Source organism: Urocitellus parryii, chromosome 9 (assembly GCF_045843805.1).
Source record: "Urocitellus parryii isolate mUroPar1 chromosome 9, mUroPar1.hap1, whole genome shotgun sequence".
In the NCBI taxonomy this organism is placed as follows: domain Eukaryota; kingdom Metazoa; phylum Chordata; class Mammalia; order Rodentia; family Sciuridae; genus Urocitellus; species Urocitellus parryii.
The window spans coordinates 7464408-7482122 of NC_135539.1; the positions used below are offsets into that span (position 1 = coordinate 7464408).

The 17715-nt window shown below is 51.9% G+C and overlaps 2 protein-coding genes across 15 annotated transcripts in view; one reads left to right on the forward strand and one right to left on the reverse strand.

Annotated features, from left to right (window-relative positions):
* Tsc2 (TSC complex subunit 2) overlaps positions 1–10387 on the reverse strand; it is a 35711-nt gene extending 25324 nt beyond the window's left edge. For all 12 annotated transcript variants that reach the window (XM_077802598.1, XM_077802597.1, XM_077802595.1 and 9 more), the window contains exons 1-11: positions 10302–10387; positions 9663–9829; positions 8210–8296; positions 6443–6553; positions 5298–5442; positions 4257–4374; positions 3722–3770; positions 3274–3399; positions 2863–2936; positions 1189–1315; positions 103–246 (exon numbers count right to left, since the gene is read on the reverse strand). In XM_077802598.1, coding sequence (XP_077658724.1) covers positions 103–246; positions 1189–1315; positions 2863–2936; positions 3274–3399; positions 3722–3770; positions 4257–4374; positions 5298–5442; positions 6443–6553; positions 8210–8296; positions 9663–9800 — 1119 coding nt within the window. In that variant the 5' untranslated portion in view covers positions 9801–9829; positions 10302–10387. The remainder of the gene's footprint in view (positions 1–102; positions 247–1188; positions 1316–2862; positions 2937–3273; positions 3400–3721; positions 3771–4256; positions 4375–5297; positions 5443–6442; positions 6554–8209; positions 8297–9662; positions 9830–10301) is intronic.
* Positions 10388–10430: 43 nt separating this feature from the next.
* Nthl1 (nth like DNA glycosylase 1) lies at positions 10431–17353 on the forward strand. Of its 3 annotated transcripts, none has more exons than XM_026385482.1 (6): positions 10431–10493; positions 11639–11877; positions 12591–12764; positions 13533–13692; positions 16949–17054; positions 17131–17353. In XM_026385482.1, the coding sequence occupies exons 2-6, from the start codon at positions 11803–11805 to the stop codon at positions 17252–17254; spliced, it is 639 nt and encodes a 212-aa protein (XP_026241267.1). In that variant the 5' UTR covers positions 10431–10493; positions 11639–11802; the 3' UTR covers positions 17255–17353. The 3 variants fall into 3 exon arrangements, with proteins under 3 accessions (XP_026241267.1, XP_026241268.1, XP_026241266.1); XM_026385483.2 differs by having other exon boundaries at positions 10465–10624; XM_026385481.1 differs by having other exon boundaries at positions 10465–10624; positions 12594–12764.
* Positions 17354–17715: the final 362 nt, after the last annotated feature.

Below are 17715 nucleotides of genomic sequence, written 5' to 3' on the forward strand. Positions count from 1 at the left end.
TCCAGAGAGGGGCCAAACACATAGGACATCATCCTCTGGGTGACAAGCCTGCCCCTCTAGGGTCTTAGTCCTCTTTGGCCCTTAGCTTCACTCGTGTCTTACCTGGAGCTGCTGAAGCAGCCGCTCGATGATGTTCAGCAGGATGTCCCACGTCACAGCCTGGAGCTCCTTTCTGTACTTCTTGATAAGCCTGGTTATGGACAGCACGATCTCATAGGACACCACCTCATTGGGACAGGTCATGGCCTGGAATATGGGGCCGGGGAAGCATGCAAGGTCAGCTGCTTCTCATTGCATGGGAAGCACTGACCTATGTCATCCTTGGAGCTGAGTCTAAGACACCTGGGTGTCTCACCATGCAGTCACAATCAGAGCAGCAAGTGAGGATCCCAAAAGGACATTTGTTTTGCTAATACTGCTACAATACAGCTGGGATCCAAACAGGGCCCTGAAGCCCCTGCCTCCAAAGAGCCTGATTTGGACAGTAACTTTGAATTCTGGGTCCTGGTGTACTGGCATGACAGAAACTGAGAGCTACTACCTCAGTCCCAGTGCAAATGATGAGGAAAGAACATACCCTGCACTGTTGCCACCAACAGAAGCAGACAAAGCAGAAAGCCTGCAGATATGAGATCAGGAAATTCTGTGTAACCAGAGGAGATGCAGCTTATTTGAGACAGGCTCTGGCTAAGTTGCCAGGCTGGCTTCAAACTTGCAAGACTTCTACCTCTGCTTCCCAAGTGGCTGGGATTACAGGCTGCACCTGGCTATGATGCAGAGCAACACTGCACTATGATATTTGGATCATGTAATTGCTCCAGTTCACCAGGGAGCCATGAGAAATAAAAGCTAACACACACAGGAAGTGCTGTGAATGACTATGTCGACAGCATCACCCAGAGAGAAGTTAATATTACCACCTTGACAAAACAGAACTGTCACTGGCAAGAGGATTGCTATCCTAGGGGCAACACTGATCAGTTCCAGTATTAATTTACAGGAGATGAAATTCATCAGAGAGAATGTTTGCTTGAGATCAAAACCTTTGAACTGCCCTAAATTTCATACCCAGCTGAAAAGCAAGTAACTGGATGTATCCCTCTCCCCAGCCCCAGCCAGACACGTGGGTAGGCCTGACAGGAGTGTGCCCACTCTTGCCAGCTCACTGTAGCACAGAAACCCCATTACCTCATAAAAAGATGGCAACACAGATGTTGGGGAGTTCTTGAGAGAATAGAGTCGGTGGGCTCCCCAGAGAGCCATGCCTACAAAGAACACAGCTCCTCGCAGCAGTGGGGCATCTTCCATATAGGCTCTGAAAGCATTCCCCAGAAACACAGATGTGAGCAGGGTCCCTGCCTGGTGGGAGGCCTGGGGGGACCTGGGCTCTGGCAAGGCCCCTAGCCATCCTTGCCCTTCAGCTGGGGAAGGGCCAGAAAATGGGCAGGGAACACAGGCCAGCAGCAACTATAACTCTTTGATGACTCCTTTAACAGCCAAGTACTGCTGATCACACCATGGGCCATAGGTCATGTCATGCACAGGGACACATGGTGAAAGAAGCTCATGACACCCACAGTCCAGTGGGAGACAGAGACCAAAGAATCACACACATGCAAAGCAAAGTACTATAGAGCAAAAGCTACTCAGGGAAACCAGAAAGCTGATGACTGCACTGGCAAAGGCGGGAGGAGACAAGGGGAGGCCCAGGCCAACAAGGACCTTGCTCCACAGGGAGACAAGCTATTCTGGGAGCACTGCAGTCTCAGGCAAAAGGTGACAGTGAAATCTATTAGAAAAAGGTCTCTCAGGCCCCAGAACCAACCCCGCGCCCGGCAATCCCAACTTGAAGAGAATTGTTATAGTGCTTTTTTTTTTTTTTTTTTTTTTTTTGAGAATTTCAATATTTATTTTTTAGTTTTCGGCGGACACATCTTTGTTCGTATGTGGTGCTGAGGATCGAACCCGGGCTGCACGCATGCCAGGCGAGCGCGCTACCGCTTGAGCCACATCCCCAGCCCTATAGTGCTTTTTTTAAAAAAAAATTTATTATTTAGTTGTAGTTGGACACAATACCTTCATTTTATTTATTTATTTTTATGTGGTGCTGAGGATCGAACCCAGGGCCTCGCACGTGCTAGGCAAGCACTCCATGGCTGAGCCACAACCCCCGCCCATTATAGTGCTTTTTGACAGATGGTGCATAAATTCCAAAACCAGGGAAACCCAAATGCATGAACATTTTCTGTCCTGCAGTTCCAAGTACCCAAGTGGATCCATGTTAGGGCACAAGACACAAGAAATTCTGTCTTCCTCCTTGAGCTCTGGCTAATGACAGCTATAACATTACTGATAGAACTGCTTGCTGAATCATTATTATTTCCAAACACATAAACCTTGTTTTCCATGGGAAAAAAAAAGAAAAAGGTCTCTCAGCTCCATGTGAAGAATGTACTTCAGAGAGCAAATGAACATAAGGGAGTAGATGAGAAGGGAGTTCTGGTGGGAGTGGGAGCCCAGTGGGCAGCACTCAACATGAACTACCTCAAGGGAGCAGAAGCATCAGGACTGTGATGTTTGGCTGTAGGGACGAGGGAGATGTCAGGTTAACACACCAAGTGTAGCCTTGTAACAGGTTAAGGGAGCGAGTCACAATAGAGACAGGTAGGTAGAGGCAGAGGCTTTTGAGTTCAATTACAAACTTTCTGGTTTGTCCAACAGGAGAGAATGTGAGAACACACACCATGTGCCTGGCTTGAGTGAAAGCTCCTGGAACAGCCACCCAAAAGAACCAGAAAAGCCCCAACTTTGTCTATGCCACAAGTGTCAGCACACCCTTTGCCCAGGCCTGCCCACACTTGCCTGTCTTCCATGATGCGGCACATGTTGTAGATGGCACTATGGCCCAGGTGGGTGCCCAGGAGGTTACGCATCAACTAGGAAAAAACATACATCAGAGGGATTCGCAGGTATGTGTCCCAGCCCTGACAGGGGAGCCCCCAGCGCTCTGCTTGCCCTGAGCAGCCAGGGCTCTGTAGGCAGCTTACTCTCATAAACAGAGGTAGGAGCCCCATTGAAATACCACCTAAAGCCTGGCTTCAGCTCAACTGCCTGGAAAATGCCACTGAACTGCTCTTAATGGGCCACCACTGTATCACCCTGAAAATAGGTGCCATTCACTGCAAACAAAATGGTCTGCCTTGTCATGACATGTACTGGGACTGGGACCTTGTCTGAGAAGGATCTTCCAGGACCATGGTCTCAGAACCCCACCTTCCAACAAGGCTCACAGAGCTCCTTGACGTTGATAGTACGACAAAGAGTGACGATGAACAGGGGGAGGCTTTCAGCCGGCAGGCAGTTATAGCAGACCACAGCATCCAGCACCTGCAGGGAGACCTACAGGAGGGAAAAGGGGTCACACCAGTGCCCCCCAATGCCCACACTCTGCCCCACTGCCCTAAAAGCCTCCTCAGAGCCATACTGCAAGCAAGTGTGCATCCAGGAGGCACTCCTGTTACTGTGGGCCATCGACACCACCTGCCCTGACCTGAGCTACGACTCTACGACAGATGCCATCCACTGTCCTGACTGCAGCTCAAAGTGATCAAGCCACCTGGAGCCACACAGACAGAGTGACACATAGGGTTTGACCCCAGAGTCTTAGCCCCCCAAAAAGGAGGGTGCAATGAACAGTCCCCTGGGGAAGGGAGTCACTGACCTCTATGTCCACAGAAGACACAGTCCGGATGCAGAGCAGACAGATCATGCTATGGAAGAAGTGCCAAAGTTAGTTCAGAGTGCATTTCCAGAAGGCCAAATGCCTGCTTTCATTTTTTGGCCACTCTGAGATACTGGGTTTGTAAGCAGCTCATACTCCCTTAGAATGCCTTGCTCTGTGCCAGCCCCATGCCCTGTGCTGAGTATTCATATGAATGAGACAAAGCCATGTCCTTGTGGACACCAAAGATGTTCTGAAAAACTAACAACAAAAGGAGAATAACCAAAGCACAGGAACAGTGTGAGAAAACAGGTCGACGTCCTGCTTCTCCATTTGTTCAGTGGCTTCCTCCCCTTGACTCACCCTGCAGAGCCAGACTGGAGCCAAAGGAGTGGGACCAAGTGCAGAATGACACTAAGCTCTTCTCTTTTCATTTTTACTTGGAGCTAGTGACCAAACCCAGGGCCCTGTGCATACTACATAAATGCCCTACCACTGGGCTTCACCCCAGACCTCATTTAAACTCTTTGCTTACTGAACCATTGATGCAATATACTCATCGAGGTAACAGCTGTTAAATTTGACCAAGTTCACAAGCACCAGAAGGAATTCTGAGGTCAAGCCAACATCCATCCACTGCAGGACAAACTCCGCTAGGAGAGAAGAGGAAGAGAGTAGTTTGTGGAAAAGCCAAGGACATAGTTCCTCCTCATTTCCCTCTCAGGAAAATGAGTTTGAATCCCATTACTGCTGGGCAGCACACCATCAGTCCCCTTGCAGTGACAGGCAGACCTCCTTACAAGACCTAAGAAGGCTCTCTTGGGCCTCAGAAAGCCAGCTGTGCATGGACAAATTCACCAGCTCCCAGGCTGCCTTGGAGCTAGGCAGCAGCAGGATAATGTATTTAACACTCAGTGCCCAACCTCACTTTAGGGGGCATAAACATCACAGGGCACATGTTCAGGAGGTGAGTACCTGGGCATCCCCCAATCCCACCAAGTGTCCCTGGAAGGAGATACATGCACACGCCAGCCATTTTTCCTAGAAACATGTCAGCACCTGTTCTGGAGGCAGACCAGCCACTGAGGCCCATTTCTGGGCATCAGAACAACAAATTTCCCACTCTGTTCTCTTCTCCCCACAATGGGGACATAAAGTCTGACCAAAACCTCTACTGACAGGGTGACAGGAGGAAGTGGGCAAGGAGAGTGGGAGGTAAACCAGTGGTGGTGAAAACCCAAGCCAGGCTTGAGAGTGAACAAGAAACAGGACCTTGGTGCTCTGGGTGAGACCAGGTTGGCAGCACTCTCTCCTAATTACAGACATGGCCTACCACCTGCCAGCTTCAAAGAAACCTTCTGAGCCCCCACTTCCCAAAGCCTTCAAGTCAACAGGTCTGGAGTGCAGCCTAGGAGTCTACATGTCCAAAAAGTTCCCCTGGAGACTTCAGAACCAGGTGAGCCCTCTGGAACCATTCCATTGAACTACAGCATGCCTCCTGGCCCAGATCCCTCCTCATCCCAGGTTAGATTTAATCACAAGGCCAGAGAACCCTTACAACCAGTATGGCACCCACCCAGTTCTTCTTCCAAGTAGGTGATGTGTTTCCCATTGTCCGTGAGGGCCTTGAAAACTTCCAGCCTTTCATGGAGGTCTTCATTGGAGGGATAATCCTTGATGACCTTAAAGAAGAGGGCTCTGAGGACCCCCAAACGGTCACCCTAAAGACAAAACCATGAGGTCAGCAGAGCTCTGCCAGGGCCTCCCACACAGCTACCAAGAAGCCAAGAAATACAGCAGACACCAATATTGTGGGCCTGATCTGTGCTCCTTTCCCCAGGAACACCTCAAGAGATGGGCTAGCAACATCAGTGGGCTCCAGGCAGCAAACCAGATGCACTGGTAGGCAGCTGACTAGTGTGTGGCGCCTCCCTACTGCATCAGGCTCTGGATACTGCAAACACACAGCAAGGACAACACAGCTCTGCCCTCACCCAGCTCATGGTCCAGGATAGATATGTGTGCGTTCACACTGTAAGGACAAAGGCACTACAGTCTCAGAGGATGTGCAGCCAGAGTAGAGGTGCCTCTTTGAGCAGTCAAGTCACGAAGGAAGACAGCAATCACTAGATAGCAAGATGACTGGATGCCCAAGGGCCAGCCAAGAACCACACAGCTAAGCACCATGAGCAGGGAGAATGGCCCTTGCCAGGGGACTGGGGGGCAGAAGCAAAATAACACTGGCTGTGCCAATTACTGCTCCTAAGAGTCTACATGAACTGCTTTTTTTTTTAAATGGAGGGATCTTGAACCCAGGGATTTTTTTTAACCACTGAACTACATTCCCAGCCCCCTTTTTTTGAGATAGTCTCTTAACAAGTTTCTGAGGCTGGCCTCCAATTTGCAATCTTCCTGTCTCAGCTTCCTATGTATACATAACTGTGTCCAGCTGAATTGCTCTGTTTCATCCCCAGAACATCCAAAGGAAGGTATAACCACCATCTCCACTCAACATGTCAAGTGGAGGCTTAGGTGGCTCCCTCAATTGGCGAGGTTCACAGACATCAGTGGTGACACTGGGATGCCCACATGTACAGTCTAGCCCCAGAACCCCTGCTAATTCCCAGACCCCACACCTCGTGTCCCTGCCAAAGACAGGAGCCCAAATATAGGCAGCCTGATGAAATCCCCCATACAAGCCAGTCCAGCACTGCCCTTTACCTGCCCCTGCACAATGGCCTTCAGCAGAGCCAGCACCGCGTGTCGAGCCTCTGGTGGCCGCTCTGGCTGCAGCAGGTCCGCGACAGTCTTCCAGAGTGCTTCCACTGCATGCTGCCACCAGCAAAGAGGGGACAGTGGTAATGGTGTGATCTTCAAGAACCTAGCCCTTAATACAAAGCACCATGCAAAGGACAAAGCAGAAGAACAACAGCCTCCTGATTCAGAACCAGTTCCTCAACAGCCCACATCCTATGTATCTCCTGCAGCCTATGAGTACCCCAGGCCTCAGAGACACTTCACACTCAAGCAGGTCCCTCTAAGAGGCCCCAGGTTGCAGGCTGGTGAAAGGAGGGCAGCAAGCAGGCTAGGAAAAGTCCTGACTTCCCCAAGACCCACAGGGAGACTCTTGTAGAATTGCTCAGTCTAGAGGGCTATCACCAGAAGTTTCAAATCCAGAAGAACAAGGTGTGCCTAGGCCTGTGCCTGACCCAGAAACTCTGCCCCATGGCTTTCTTCCACATGAACCCACCACCGGTGGTCCACTCAGCAACACACCCTTCCCCTGCCCTGCTGCCCACTGGAGCTGCTAAGGAAGAACTCCATGCGGCTTCCTGAAGTCTGCTCCTCACTGACTCCCACCACCATGGGGAATTCACTCCTGTCCCTAGAGTTGCCCAGATTCAGCCTCTGCCTGCAAGCTCAAGCTAGCTCAAATGTTACCTTTCCTTCCCATGTGAACCATGTCTCTACTCCCTTCACCAGAGTTTTCAGACCACTCACTCACTTTCTTAGGCTTTCTCCCTTTAAGTGGGGGGCTAAAACATCTCTTAAGATTTTTTTGTTTTTTCACAGTACAAGGGATTGAACCCAGGACCTTGCACATGCTAGGAAAGTGCTCTGCCACTAGGCCATATCTCAACCCTTTCTTAGATGCTTTGTGACCAATATCTCAACCAACTCAGGATATACTGAGACCCTCACTGCATATGTCACATTCACAATACTCCTAACAATGTAACCTGAGCTGCAACACAGACACTGAGCCTGTGGATCATCCCAGCCTCTTAGGCTTATACACATGATGTTCCATACCCCCAGGGGCAACTTTCTGAATAAGGGATGCCTGCTTTTTACATTGATACTTGGTGATGTGCAGCTTACATGTCTCAGATAAACTGCTGAAGATGTAGTTGTCACTTCCCTCTACAAATGAGTCCCTAAGTCTCACACACAAACAATGGGCAAGGCCAAGGAGAGCTAGGGTGTTCTACATCTACCCTGATCCCCAGAATGACAACCACCCACTCTGTCCACGGCAACAGAAGAGCCTGGAAATGTCCATCCAAAATAAAGCTGGCTATGTTAGTTCTGTGCAGCTGCCTGTTGCCACCAACCAGTCACCTCTCCCAAGCAGCTTCCAAGCCAGGGTGCCTTAACACATCCTCTGTGAACCCACAACTTTCTCAGCATTCCTTCACCTTCCCCTCTTCTGAGTGTTACCCAAGAGAATGAGCAGGCACACATTTACATTAAAAAAGGAAAAGCCTATTCCCTTTGCCTCCTACCATGATGAGTCTCTCAGGGTTATACTCAGGACATTTCCAAAAGCTCAGCTCTATCACTCAACTGCAAGTTAAGTTTCCCTAAAATAGTGAAAATCCTACCACCACAAAGCTAGCTATCAACCATGCTCCTAGTAAAAGAAACTTCAAGGCTTCAAAATGGTCAACACGCATCTCTTCAGTTCCACAACTGAAACAAACTTACCTCTTCAAACTTCTTAGTTTTTGCAACTTCACAGATCTGCCCTATCACTCTGATGCGATTGTTGAGACCACATTCAACACTCAGTTCCTTGAGAGGAGAGAAGAAAGAAAGAAAAGGGGCTAGCACTCAGACAACGGGCCTCCTTAACTGTCAATCACAAAACTATCCTATGAACTGCACTTTCCAGCCTGAAGATCTGTTGCAGATCTTTACAAAATCAGGATTTGCTTACTACTCTACCTTAGTGGACAAACAACGGGGCAACATTGGGGCTGGGACTGTAGCTCAGTGGTAGAGCGCTTGCCTTGCAAATGTGAGGCACTGGGCTCCATCCTCAGCACCACATAAAAAATAAATAAATAGGGTTGGGGATGTGGCTTAGTGGTAGCACACTTGCCTAGCATCTGTGAGGTTCTGGATTCCATTCTCAGCACCACATAAAAATAAAGTTATTGTGTCTATCTACAATTAAAAATATTTTTAAATAAATCTAAAAAAATATTGTATCCACCTACAACTAAAAACATTTTTTTTAAATGGGCAACTTTGTTTTTCATAAGAGCAAAGTTTTTATGGAGATACACCACTGTAACAATTTTAAACTGTGCAACTCTAGCCTCAGTACATTCTCAATGCTTATAAGCATCTCCACTAATTACAGAACATTTCCATCATCCCAGAAGAAAAGTACATACCAATTCCTTCCTCCCCTCAGCCCTGGTAACCACCAAACTGCTGTCACTACTTACTTACCTTCTGCATTTCATATAAGGGGACTCACACATCATGGGAACCTCTTGTGACTAGCTTCTTTCATTTAGCATGTTTTCAAAGTTCATTTATGTTGTAACATGTCAGTCAGTGTTCCATTATTTCTACTGCTGAATTACACCTCACTATATGAATGTACAATATTTTATTTATATGCTTTACCAGTTAATGAGCATTTTAGGTGTTTCTGAGTAAGAAATTTTACAAGTACAAAAATTCATTTACTTATGGGCAAATTTGGTGCCAGGCATGTGTTTGGGGGATTCAAACATATCTTAATAAGGATGAGGATGGGGGTGTAGTTCAACAGTAGAAGGTATACTTAGCATGTGCTAGGATTTAACCCCCAAGACACACACACACATACACACACACCCCCAAAAAAATAAAATAAAGACCTACTTCTCCCAGGAACTCATAAATTAGCACTTAATCCCTAGCCATATCCCTAACTACTTGTGAATGTGAAGTGGGAGTCAGGCCACATCAATTACATTGGATTTTCTTGTATCTTTAACACAAGAATCAAAAGCAGGTCACCGAGATCCTGACATTGTGTCCTGAAGAAGGACATATACATGACTCCAGAGTGGCCCCGTGCAGAAGGTCACCAGCAGCCCATCTCCTTCAGAACATGGAGAAGGGCCACCCAGCCTTCCTACTGGGCAGGCAGCTCACTCACTCTCAGGATTTCCGCTGTGATGATAAACTCCGTCTGTTTGCCTTCTGCGGATCTAGGGCTTGGCCTTGGTGTTCCCAGTCCCAGCAGAATCTTGAACTTTTCCTTCAAGCCTGAATCTTTGCTTGCTGGCTTGGCCATGGTGGGCAAGGGCACGCGAGATGACTCGTCTGTGCAGAAGAAACAAAAGCTGGAGACACCTGACTGACAGCTCCGCCCACCTGCCCTGCTGCTGACCTTCGGACGCTCAGACCCTAGGTCTCTGGTGGGCATAACCTTCCTCTTTACAGCCCCTGAGGTCAACTCAACCACAGCCCAGCTGACCCGGCCACAAATATGCCCGGAAAAGGCCGGCTTGGTCTAGCGAGTTGCCCGGGTGCAGGGGGCGAGGGCAGTGCCGCGGCATCCAGGAGTCCGGACGTTTGCCACGGCTCTCCGCCCTGAGTGGAGGAAGAGCGGTCGCGGGGACGTCCAGAAGGAGATCCGCTCGCACCGCCATAACTTAACGCCAAGGTGTGCTTGGAGCCCCGGTGCCAGGCTGCGGCGGGCGCGGGCAAGGCCCGGGCGCTGCGGGGCCCGCGGCCACCGTGGACCGGCCACACCGCGGGCCGAGAAGGAATCAGGGCGCCACGAGCCACTTACCCTGCGCGCCCCTCACGCGCAGGACCGCCCGCGGCGGTAAGGGTGCACACCCCCGGCCCCGAGCCGCCGCCGGAAGCGCGACCTGCACTTCCGGGGGTGGGGACACTCCACGGGTCTGCGCAGGGCTTGCCGGGAACCGTAGTTCGGGGCGCGCGCGGAGCACGTGACTGGGTCGCGGAGCACCCTGGAAAGGTAGTCAGCAGGGTCCGGCATGAGCGCGGGGTTGAGGATGCTGACGCGCAGCCGGAGTCGCTCTCCACGAACCAGGCCACGCGGGGGTGGGGAGGAGCCCGCGTCAATCCCGAGACGAGAAGTGGCGGCAGGTAGCGCCTCGGGAGGAGAAGGGGGCAAGGGGACCAGGGCTGCAGACCAGGATCTCGGGCCGCGCGGCGGGACCCTCACCCATAACATCGCCAAGCCTGCAAACCTCACGTGTGGCCCTGCGAGTCTATCTTAGCCCTTGCCCAGAGGTTGGGGTCCACAGGACTGGGTTCTGGGCGAATCCGCCCCCCTCCCAACCTGGTCCCAAACGAGAAAGTTCCCATCCCACCGCCCTGCCTCCCAAGGACGCTCCACGTGTATGTGGATGAATGTAGAGCATAGCGGACCGGTGCTCCGACGTGCTTCCTCTCAACCAGGCTAGGTGCCAAGAACATACCTAGCCAGAAGTGTTGTCCCCAGCTGGACGGTGACTCAGAGGAAACAAGAAAGAGTGTGGCATTTGTCCTGTAGCCATTAAGGACCTACTAGTGCCAAGCAGGGGACTCAGCGCTACTACTAATAGACCCCTGCATTTCTCCCGCTGGGACTTCTGCAGAATTGGCCAGAGTAGGATTCCCACAGGCAACAGTGGTAGTCCAGGCAAGGAGACCCTTTGGGGCAGAGGCATGCAGGGGGAACTTGTGCTGTGGGAGCAGGCAGGTTAAGATGCCTGCCAGGTTGGTGGAGCTTTTGAGTTCGGCAGGAGTGCAAAGGAGTTCCAAAAGGGAGTGACACCATTCTAATTTGGGCGTTAGAAAGCTCTCTTGGATGTAGCTTAGAAGACATTGTTGGAGTCTAGGGATGCGGTTCAGTGGTAGAGAGCTTGCCTGTAATGCATGAAACCCTGGGTTCCATCCCCTGTGCCACCAAAAGAAAAAAGATATGCTGTGGTTATCAGGGTAAAGGCTGTTCCTGTTGTGCTAATGTGTGTGCACTGTTAGGCTGTGGTGCCCTGCCTGCAGAGGGCAGAGCACCCTCACTGTCTTAGAGGAGGAGGGAGTCAGCAGATAGGCAGCTCCCTTAAGGTATCCTCACCTGTGGCCTCTGCACAAGGAACTGAGTGACACTTTTTGCAGAAGGAAGAAAAAAACACAGGCCTGGGAAGTGTCAGCAGAAGACACAGAGGCTGCATGTGGCTTATGAGGCCTTGGATGGTGAGAAAGGTGAGGGAGCTGAGCCCCTCAAGGTTTCTGCCTGGGAACCCCAGGGATGGCAACAGCAGCTAGCCAACATCCGCACCATGAGAAGCAAGAAGGATGCACCTGTGGACCAGCTAGGGGCTGAGCATTGCTATGACCCCAGCGCTCCTCCAAAGGTAGGCAGGGGACTCATCTACTCAGTGACTCCCCTCTCTTCTAAGCAAAGAAGATGCTTGTTTCCTCTCACACCTCTGGCAGGGGACAGCCTGAGATCTGGCAGCTCTTGGCTGTTACCCTCCCTTGCAGGAAGCTCCCTGGGTAATGTACTAGCTGGTAACCCAGAGTATAAGGCAGCATCACCTGCTTCATTGTGGCCACTCAGCTAGTCAGAGATACCTATGGCTTGGGGCCTTGTGCTCTGCTTTCTGCTGGGCACAGTGCTGATTCACAGGGGTGCATGATGATGTGAGAGAGGGAAAGTTCCCTGTATTTCACTGGCCTGGTGCCTGGGGCCTTAGCTCAGCTGGAGTTCCGATCCCTACTCTGCTGCCTGGGGACTTTGGTACTTGAGTCTCTAATCTTGTTTGCTTAATTATAAGATGAATAGTGTTGCTCTCAACAAAGCAATAACAGTAATGATCATAGTTGGTCATTCTTGAGTAGTGACCATCCACCTGATATAATTCTAACTACTTTGATAATTTGATAATTTATTTGATCTTCACACTGGCCCTGCCAGGCAGATAGTTATTCTCCCCATGCTATAGGTAACAAGATAGGTATCACATATACCCTGTAACAAGTAAAGGTGGGTAGAGGGCTTGGTAGGGCCTGGCCTCAGTGGTGCTCCCATGACCTTCCACTACCCCTGTCCCTGTCATTTCACAAGCAGGTGCGGAGGTACCAGGTGCTGTTGTCGCTAATGCTCTCCAGCCAAACCAAAGACCAGGTGACTGCAGGTGCCATGCAGCGGCTGCGGGCCCGGGGCCTCACAGTGGACAGCATACTGCAGACAGATGATAGCACACTGGGCGAGCTCATCTACCCTGTGGGCTTCTGGAGGGTGAGCCCAGACTAGGGCAAAAGGGGCCTGGTGACACTGGCCACAAGAGCCCCTTAAGCCACAGACTTGCTGGGTAGGGGGGGCTGGACCATGGGGCTGGTGACTTGTCCCTGGGGCTCCTTGGCCTTTCCTGTTTGCCCCCACTTCCTTCCTCTACCTCCCCACCCAGCTGCCTGCCCTGCCCTTCCTCGCCTTCTCTTTTGTTTACTCTAAGTCTCCCTGAGTGAATCACCCCCCTCTCCAGATCTCCAAAGAGACCCTCCCCCACCCCACAGAACACTGGGTGGTGGGTGGGTGGAGCTGCTTCCCTTTGGCACTGGTGTGGGCTGCAGTCTGTCAGACAGGTTTTAAATAGCCCTCTCTATTCAGGATGGGAACCACCCAGCTGGCCTGACAGCTGGTGGGGGAGCCCCAGGCACTAGCTCTCCTTCCTAAAGACCCAGGTGCTACCAAGCCCAGCTCCTGGAAATAACTGGCCTGCTCAGCCTGGCCAGGCCTCTGAAGGGAGTGCCAAGGCAGAGGGACACAAGCTGGACCACATATATATCATTGGCCTGTGTGGGTGGGAGGTAGGGGCTAGGATTGCCTTGGGTCTACCTGCTACTGCCCTTGGCTCCTTCCCACCTGGAGGTGGGGAGCAGGTGCCTCTACATGGGTCCTGGACAGGTGACAGGCAGCTCTGGGCACTTGCGGGTCTCCCCAGGGTCTCGTCCTCCCGATTCAGGCTGCACATACCCCCAGGGCTGATCCTTCCCTGCCATCTTTCAGAGCAAGGTAAAATTCATCAAGCAGACCAGCGCCATCCTGCAGCAGCACTATGATGGGGACATCCCAGCCTCTGTGGCAGAGCTGGTAGCACTGCCAGGTGTTGGGCCCAAGATGGCACACTTGGCTATGGCTGTGGCCTGGGGCACCATATCAGGCATAGGTGAGTGGCATGGCCACAAAGAGGGAGGGGCCAGCTCTAGGTTGGCTGGCTGCTATTGGGCTCCCCACATCAATCCATGTGAGCTCTAGCCTTCTCATCCAGGACTAAACCCAAAGGGTCAGAAAGGTGTTTGCTGTGCTTAGCCACCCAGCACCACCCAGCAGTGGGTATTCATAGTAGGAACTCACATTTACTGAGCACCTACTATGTGCTGGACTCTGTAAGGGGCCCTTGGAGATAGCCACAGGCCCATGGTACACACTAAGGACAGTGGGCAAGGAAGGCCTCACCTGTGGTGGCAGCACTCCTGGGGCATGGCATTTGCTGTGGAAGCTGACCCGGGCTGGGAGCATCTAAGAAGATGTCCTGGGAAGATGGCAGCTGAGAGCCTTGGGTAAGGCAGGATAAGCCAGGCCAAGAGAAGGAAGCACATTCCAGACAGAAGGAACTGTGTCTCCAAAGCTATGAGGTGAGAGAGGCCAGGACAGGGAAGTTCAGGAGTAAGATGGCCAGGTAGGGAGTTTGAGGAGGCAGTGGGGCTCAGGAAGAATGGCTGGCTGTCTCCTGGGATTGGTGATGAACTGGGTGGGGGGGCCTTCCTGGGTGTTACCTCCTGGCACTAGAGGGTCCTCTGTGTAGCTAGGTGAAGAAAGAACTCCCTGGGGCACCAAGGTGGACCCTAACCACCACCCCAGAGCTGCTTTCTTCTTTTTCTTCTCCTTTTTTTGGTATCAGGGATTGCTGATGGGGTCTTTGAATTCGTGATCCTCCTGCCTCAACCTCCTGAGCTGCTGGGATTATAGGCATATGCCACTGTGCCCAGCATGGGCTGCTTTCTTCTTGAAGCTTTGCCCAGGGAGTTGAGACTCCTGCAGTTGCATAATAACGGGGCCAACCTGCCCAGAAACCAGGGTTTGACCCACCCTTTCTGTATACCCCTGACCCCAGTCTTCTCTGGAACTCCTATCCAGCTCAGAGGAATATCCTCTGGCAGGTATCTGAGCTGACAGTGTCTCCCAGCACTCCCTGGAGAGGAAGAGGGTAGCTAGGGGCCCAGAGCTTTGGTTGGGAGCTGATTACCACCTGGTGAGATCAGCAACCCCTGGAAGAGCCAGGCCTGGGCGGGAGTGTGGCTGTCCCCACCCCTACCTCAACTCCCAGTGCCACTGCCACCTCTCACCAGATACTTGAGCTTATCTGGGCACTGTCCTCAGCTGCCCGTGTCCTAGGAGTAGTGCATTGTACTTGGGCACCTAGATGGGGGAAGGGCCTCTGCCCATGGCCCAGACAGGGACTGCTTTGGAACAGCAGACAACAGGAATGTCAGAATGCCACCCTCCCTGCAGGAAGACCTGACCTGCCTTTTAGGGGAGGCAGTTAAAAAGCCAGAGCCAGCCAGGCTTAGTGGTACATACCTGTGATCCTGGCTACTTGAGAGACTGAAGTAATAGGATTGCAAATTCAAATTCAAGGCCAACCTGAACAAGTTAGTGAGACCCTGTCTCAATTTTTTTCTAATATTTATTCTTAAGCTTTAGGTGGATACAATATCTTTATTTTACATTTATGTGGTGCTGAGGATTGAACCCAGTGCCTTGTGCATGCTAGGCAAGCACTCTACCACTGAGCCACAACCCCAACCCAAAACTTTTTTTTTTTTTTATAGTGCTGGGGATTGAACCCAGCACCTTGTGCATGTAAGGCAAGCACTCTACCAACTGAGCTATATCCCCAGCCTTCAATATATATATATATATTTTGTGTGTGTGTGTGTGGTGCTGGAGATTGAATTTAGGGCATTCTGTATACAAGGCAAGCACTCTACCAGCTGAGCTATATCCCCAGCCCCTCCTGTCTCAGAATTTTTAAAGGCTGGGAGCCAGGTGCAGTGTGATATAAACCTATAACCCTCAGGAGGCTGAGGGGAGAGGATCACAACTTCAAGGCCAGCCTGGGCATCTTAGCAAGATCCTATCAAAAGATCTGGGGAGGTAGCTCAGTGATAATGCACCCCTGGGTTCAATTCCCTGCACTGTAAAAAATAAAATAATTTAAAATGAAAAGCCAGAGCCATGGGGTCCAGGAGCAGGTTCTAGTTGTGCCTCTCCCACCTGAGCAATCTCAGGTCAAGTACTTGGCCTCTCTGAGCTTTGACTCAAAGCTGGTAAAGCAGTAGCCCTCCTTAATCACACAGATACACCAAAGATTTGAATGCCGTGTCCTAAGGAGCATGGTCACCTCTCTTACAGAGGAGGAAACCCCAGGACGGGAGCCCTTAGCCTTTTTGCTCTGCCTGCCCCCCAGGCAGTTAGCAGTAAGGCAAGGGAGCAGATACAGGGATTGCCTTTCACTGGCAAAGCCCTGGAAAAGCAGGGCCATGGCTACTGCTGCCAGGGTAGCTGGGTGGAGACCTGGAGCTGGGCTGAGCCCCTGCAGTGGCCAGCTGACAGGAGCAGGGGCTGAAGCCCAGGTGGACTGCAGCTGCAGTAGACCAGGCTGCCTTCCCTGTTCTGTCCTTGACCGATGTAGTGGCAGGTGCTGGCTCTACAGCAGTGACCTCAGGCCAGCCTACCAAGCCAAGCCACTGCCACGCCACCTGGTGCCTGCAACCAGTGCCTGGACAGGGAGATAAAGCAGAGGCGGAAAGGCAGGGCCTTTCCTGGGTCAGCCCTTGGTCCTGGAGAGGCTGCAGGCTAAGAGTACACACAGTTTGCGTTTGTTTCTTTGTTTTGTTTAGTGTGCTAGGGCCTCCTGCATGTTAAGCATGCCTCTACCACTGAGCTACAACCCTAGAGAGCACTTCAGAGTAAGAACCCTGCCCAGCCTCAGCTTTGCCTTGTAAAGATTTACTGAGCTGAGACTGGTAGATCTTTTGGTGCAGAGTCTGACCCCCAGCTAGCTGTTACCATTTTGGGGTGATACATAGCCTAAAGCAGATACGGCTCCACCTTCCCAGCTACATCAGGATTGGTGGGAATGGGTCAGCCCAAAGCAGAGAACCCCTAGGCACTCCCAGTGATGGGAAGGATGCCTGAAGGAATTGCCCACACTCTTCCAGAGAACTCCAGGTCCAGCTTGGCAGCCAAGATGCAGCAGCTGCTCTCATACCTGAAGCCAGGGTTCTGTAGTCCCCCCCCCCCTGCTTGGAGGCCTGGGGGCTCAGCCAAAAGATGCCTTCAAGGATATGGGGAGGGACAAGGGGCTCCGTCCATCTGGCAGAGTGTGACCCTGTTCACCCCACCCCATTTCCAAGTAGCAGTGGATACACATGTGCACAGAATCGCCAACCGACTGAGATGGACCCAGAGGCCGACCAAGTCCCCAGAGGCAACCCGAGCCGCCCTGGAAGAGTGGCTGCCCAGGTAAGGCAGGGTGGGGTCCCTGTAGGCAGGGCCTTGTATCTCTCCCTCTTTGCTAACCCAGCTTCTATCCCCACAGGGAGCTGTGGAGCGAGATCAATGGGCTCTTGGTGGGTTTTGGCCAGCAGACCTGTCTGCCTGTCCACCCTCGCTGCCAGGCCTGTCTCAACCAGGCCCTGTGCCCCACTGCCCAGGGCCTCTGAGGGCTGTGGGCTGTGTTGCTTTGGCTTCTATCTGTGAAGTGCCTTGTTATCTTGCTCGGGGGTGTGGGGTGCAGCCTGTGAAATAAAGCGGGGAAGTATTTGCAATTGGGGTCTGGCTGACTTCTGTCCCTGAGGTATAAGAGCAGGCCAAAGAACGTGTGTATGCATATATATGCGTGTCTGAAGCAGGGTTTCCTGGGAGGCCATGCTTTGTACTTAGTGGGGGCGGGGAGAGTCGCGTACATGAACCCAGGAGGTAGGAAGTGGTAAGTGCCAGCTGTAGTCAGCTGCTGGGAAGCCACTGGGGAGGTGTCCTTGTGGCCTGCACATTCCTTCACCCGTGGGCTGCAGGCCTCTCTACCCAGACTCCGCCTCCTCCTGAAACAGGTGTTCCCCGGGAGCCTCTGCATGTTCCCCACCACACATACAGAGCCACCTGAGCCCAGAGCCCAAGGCTTGAC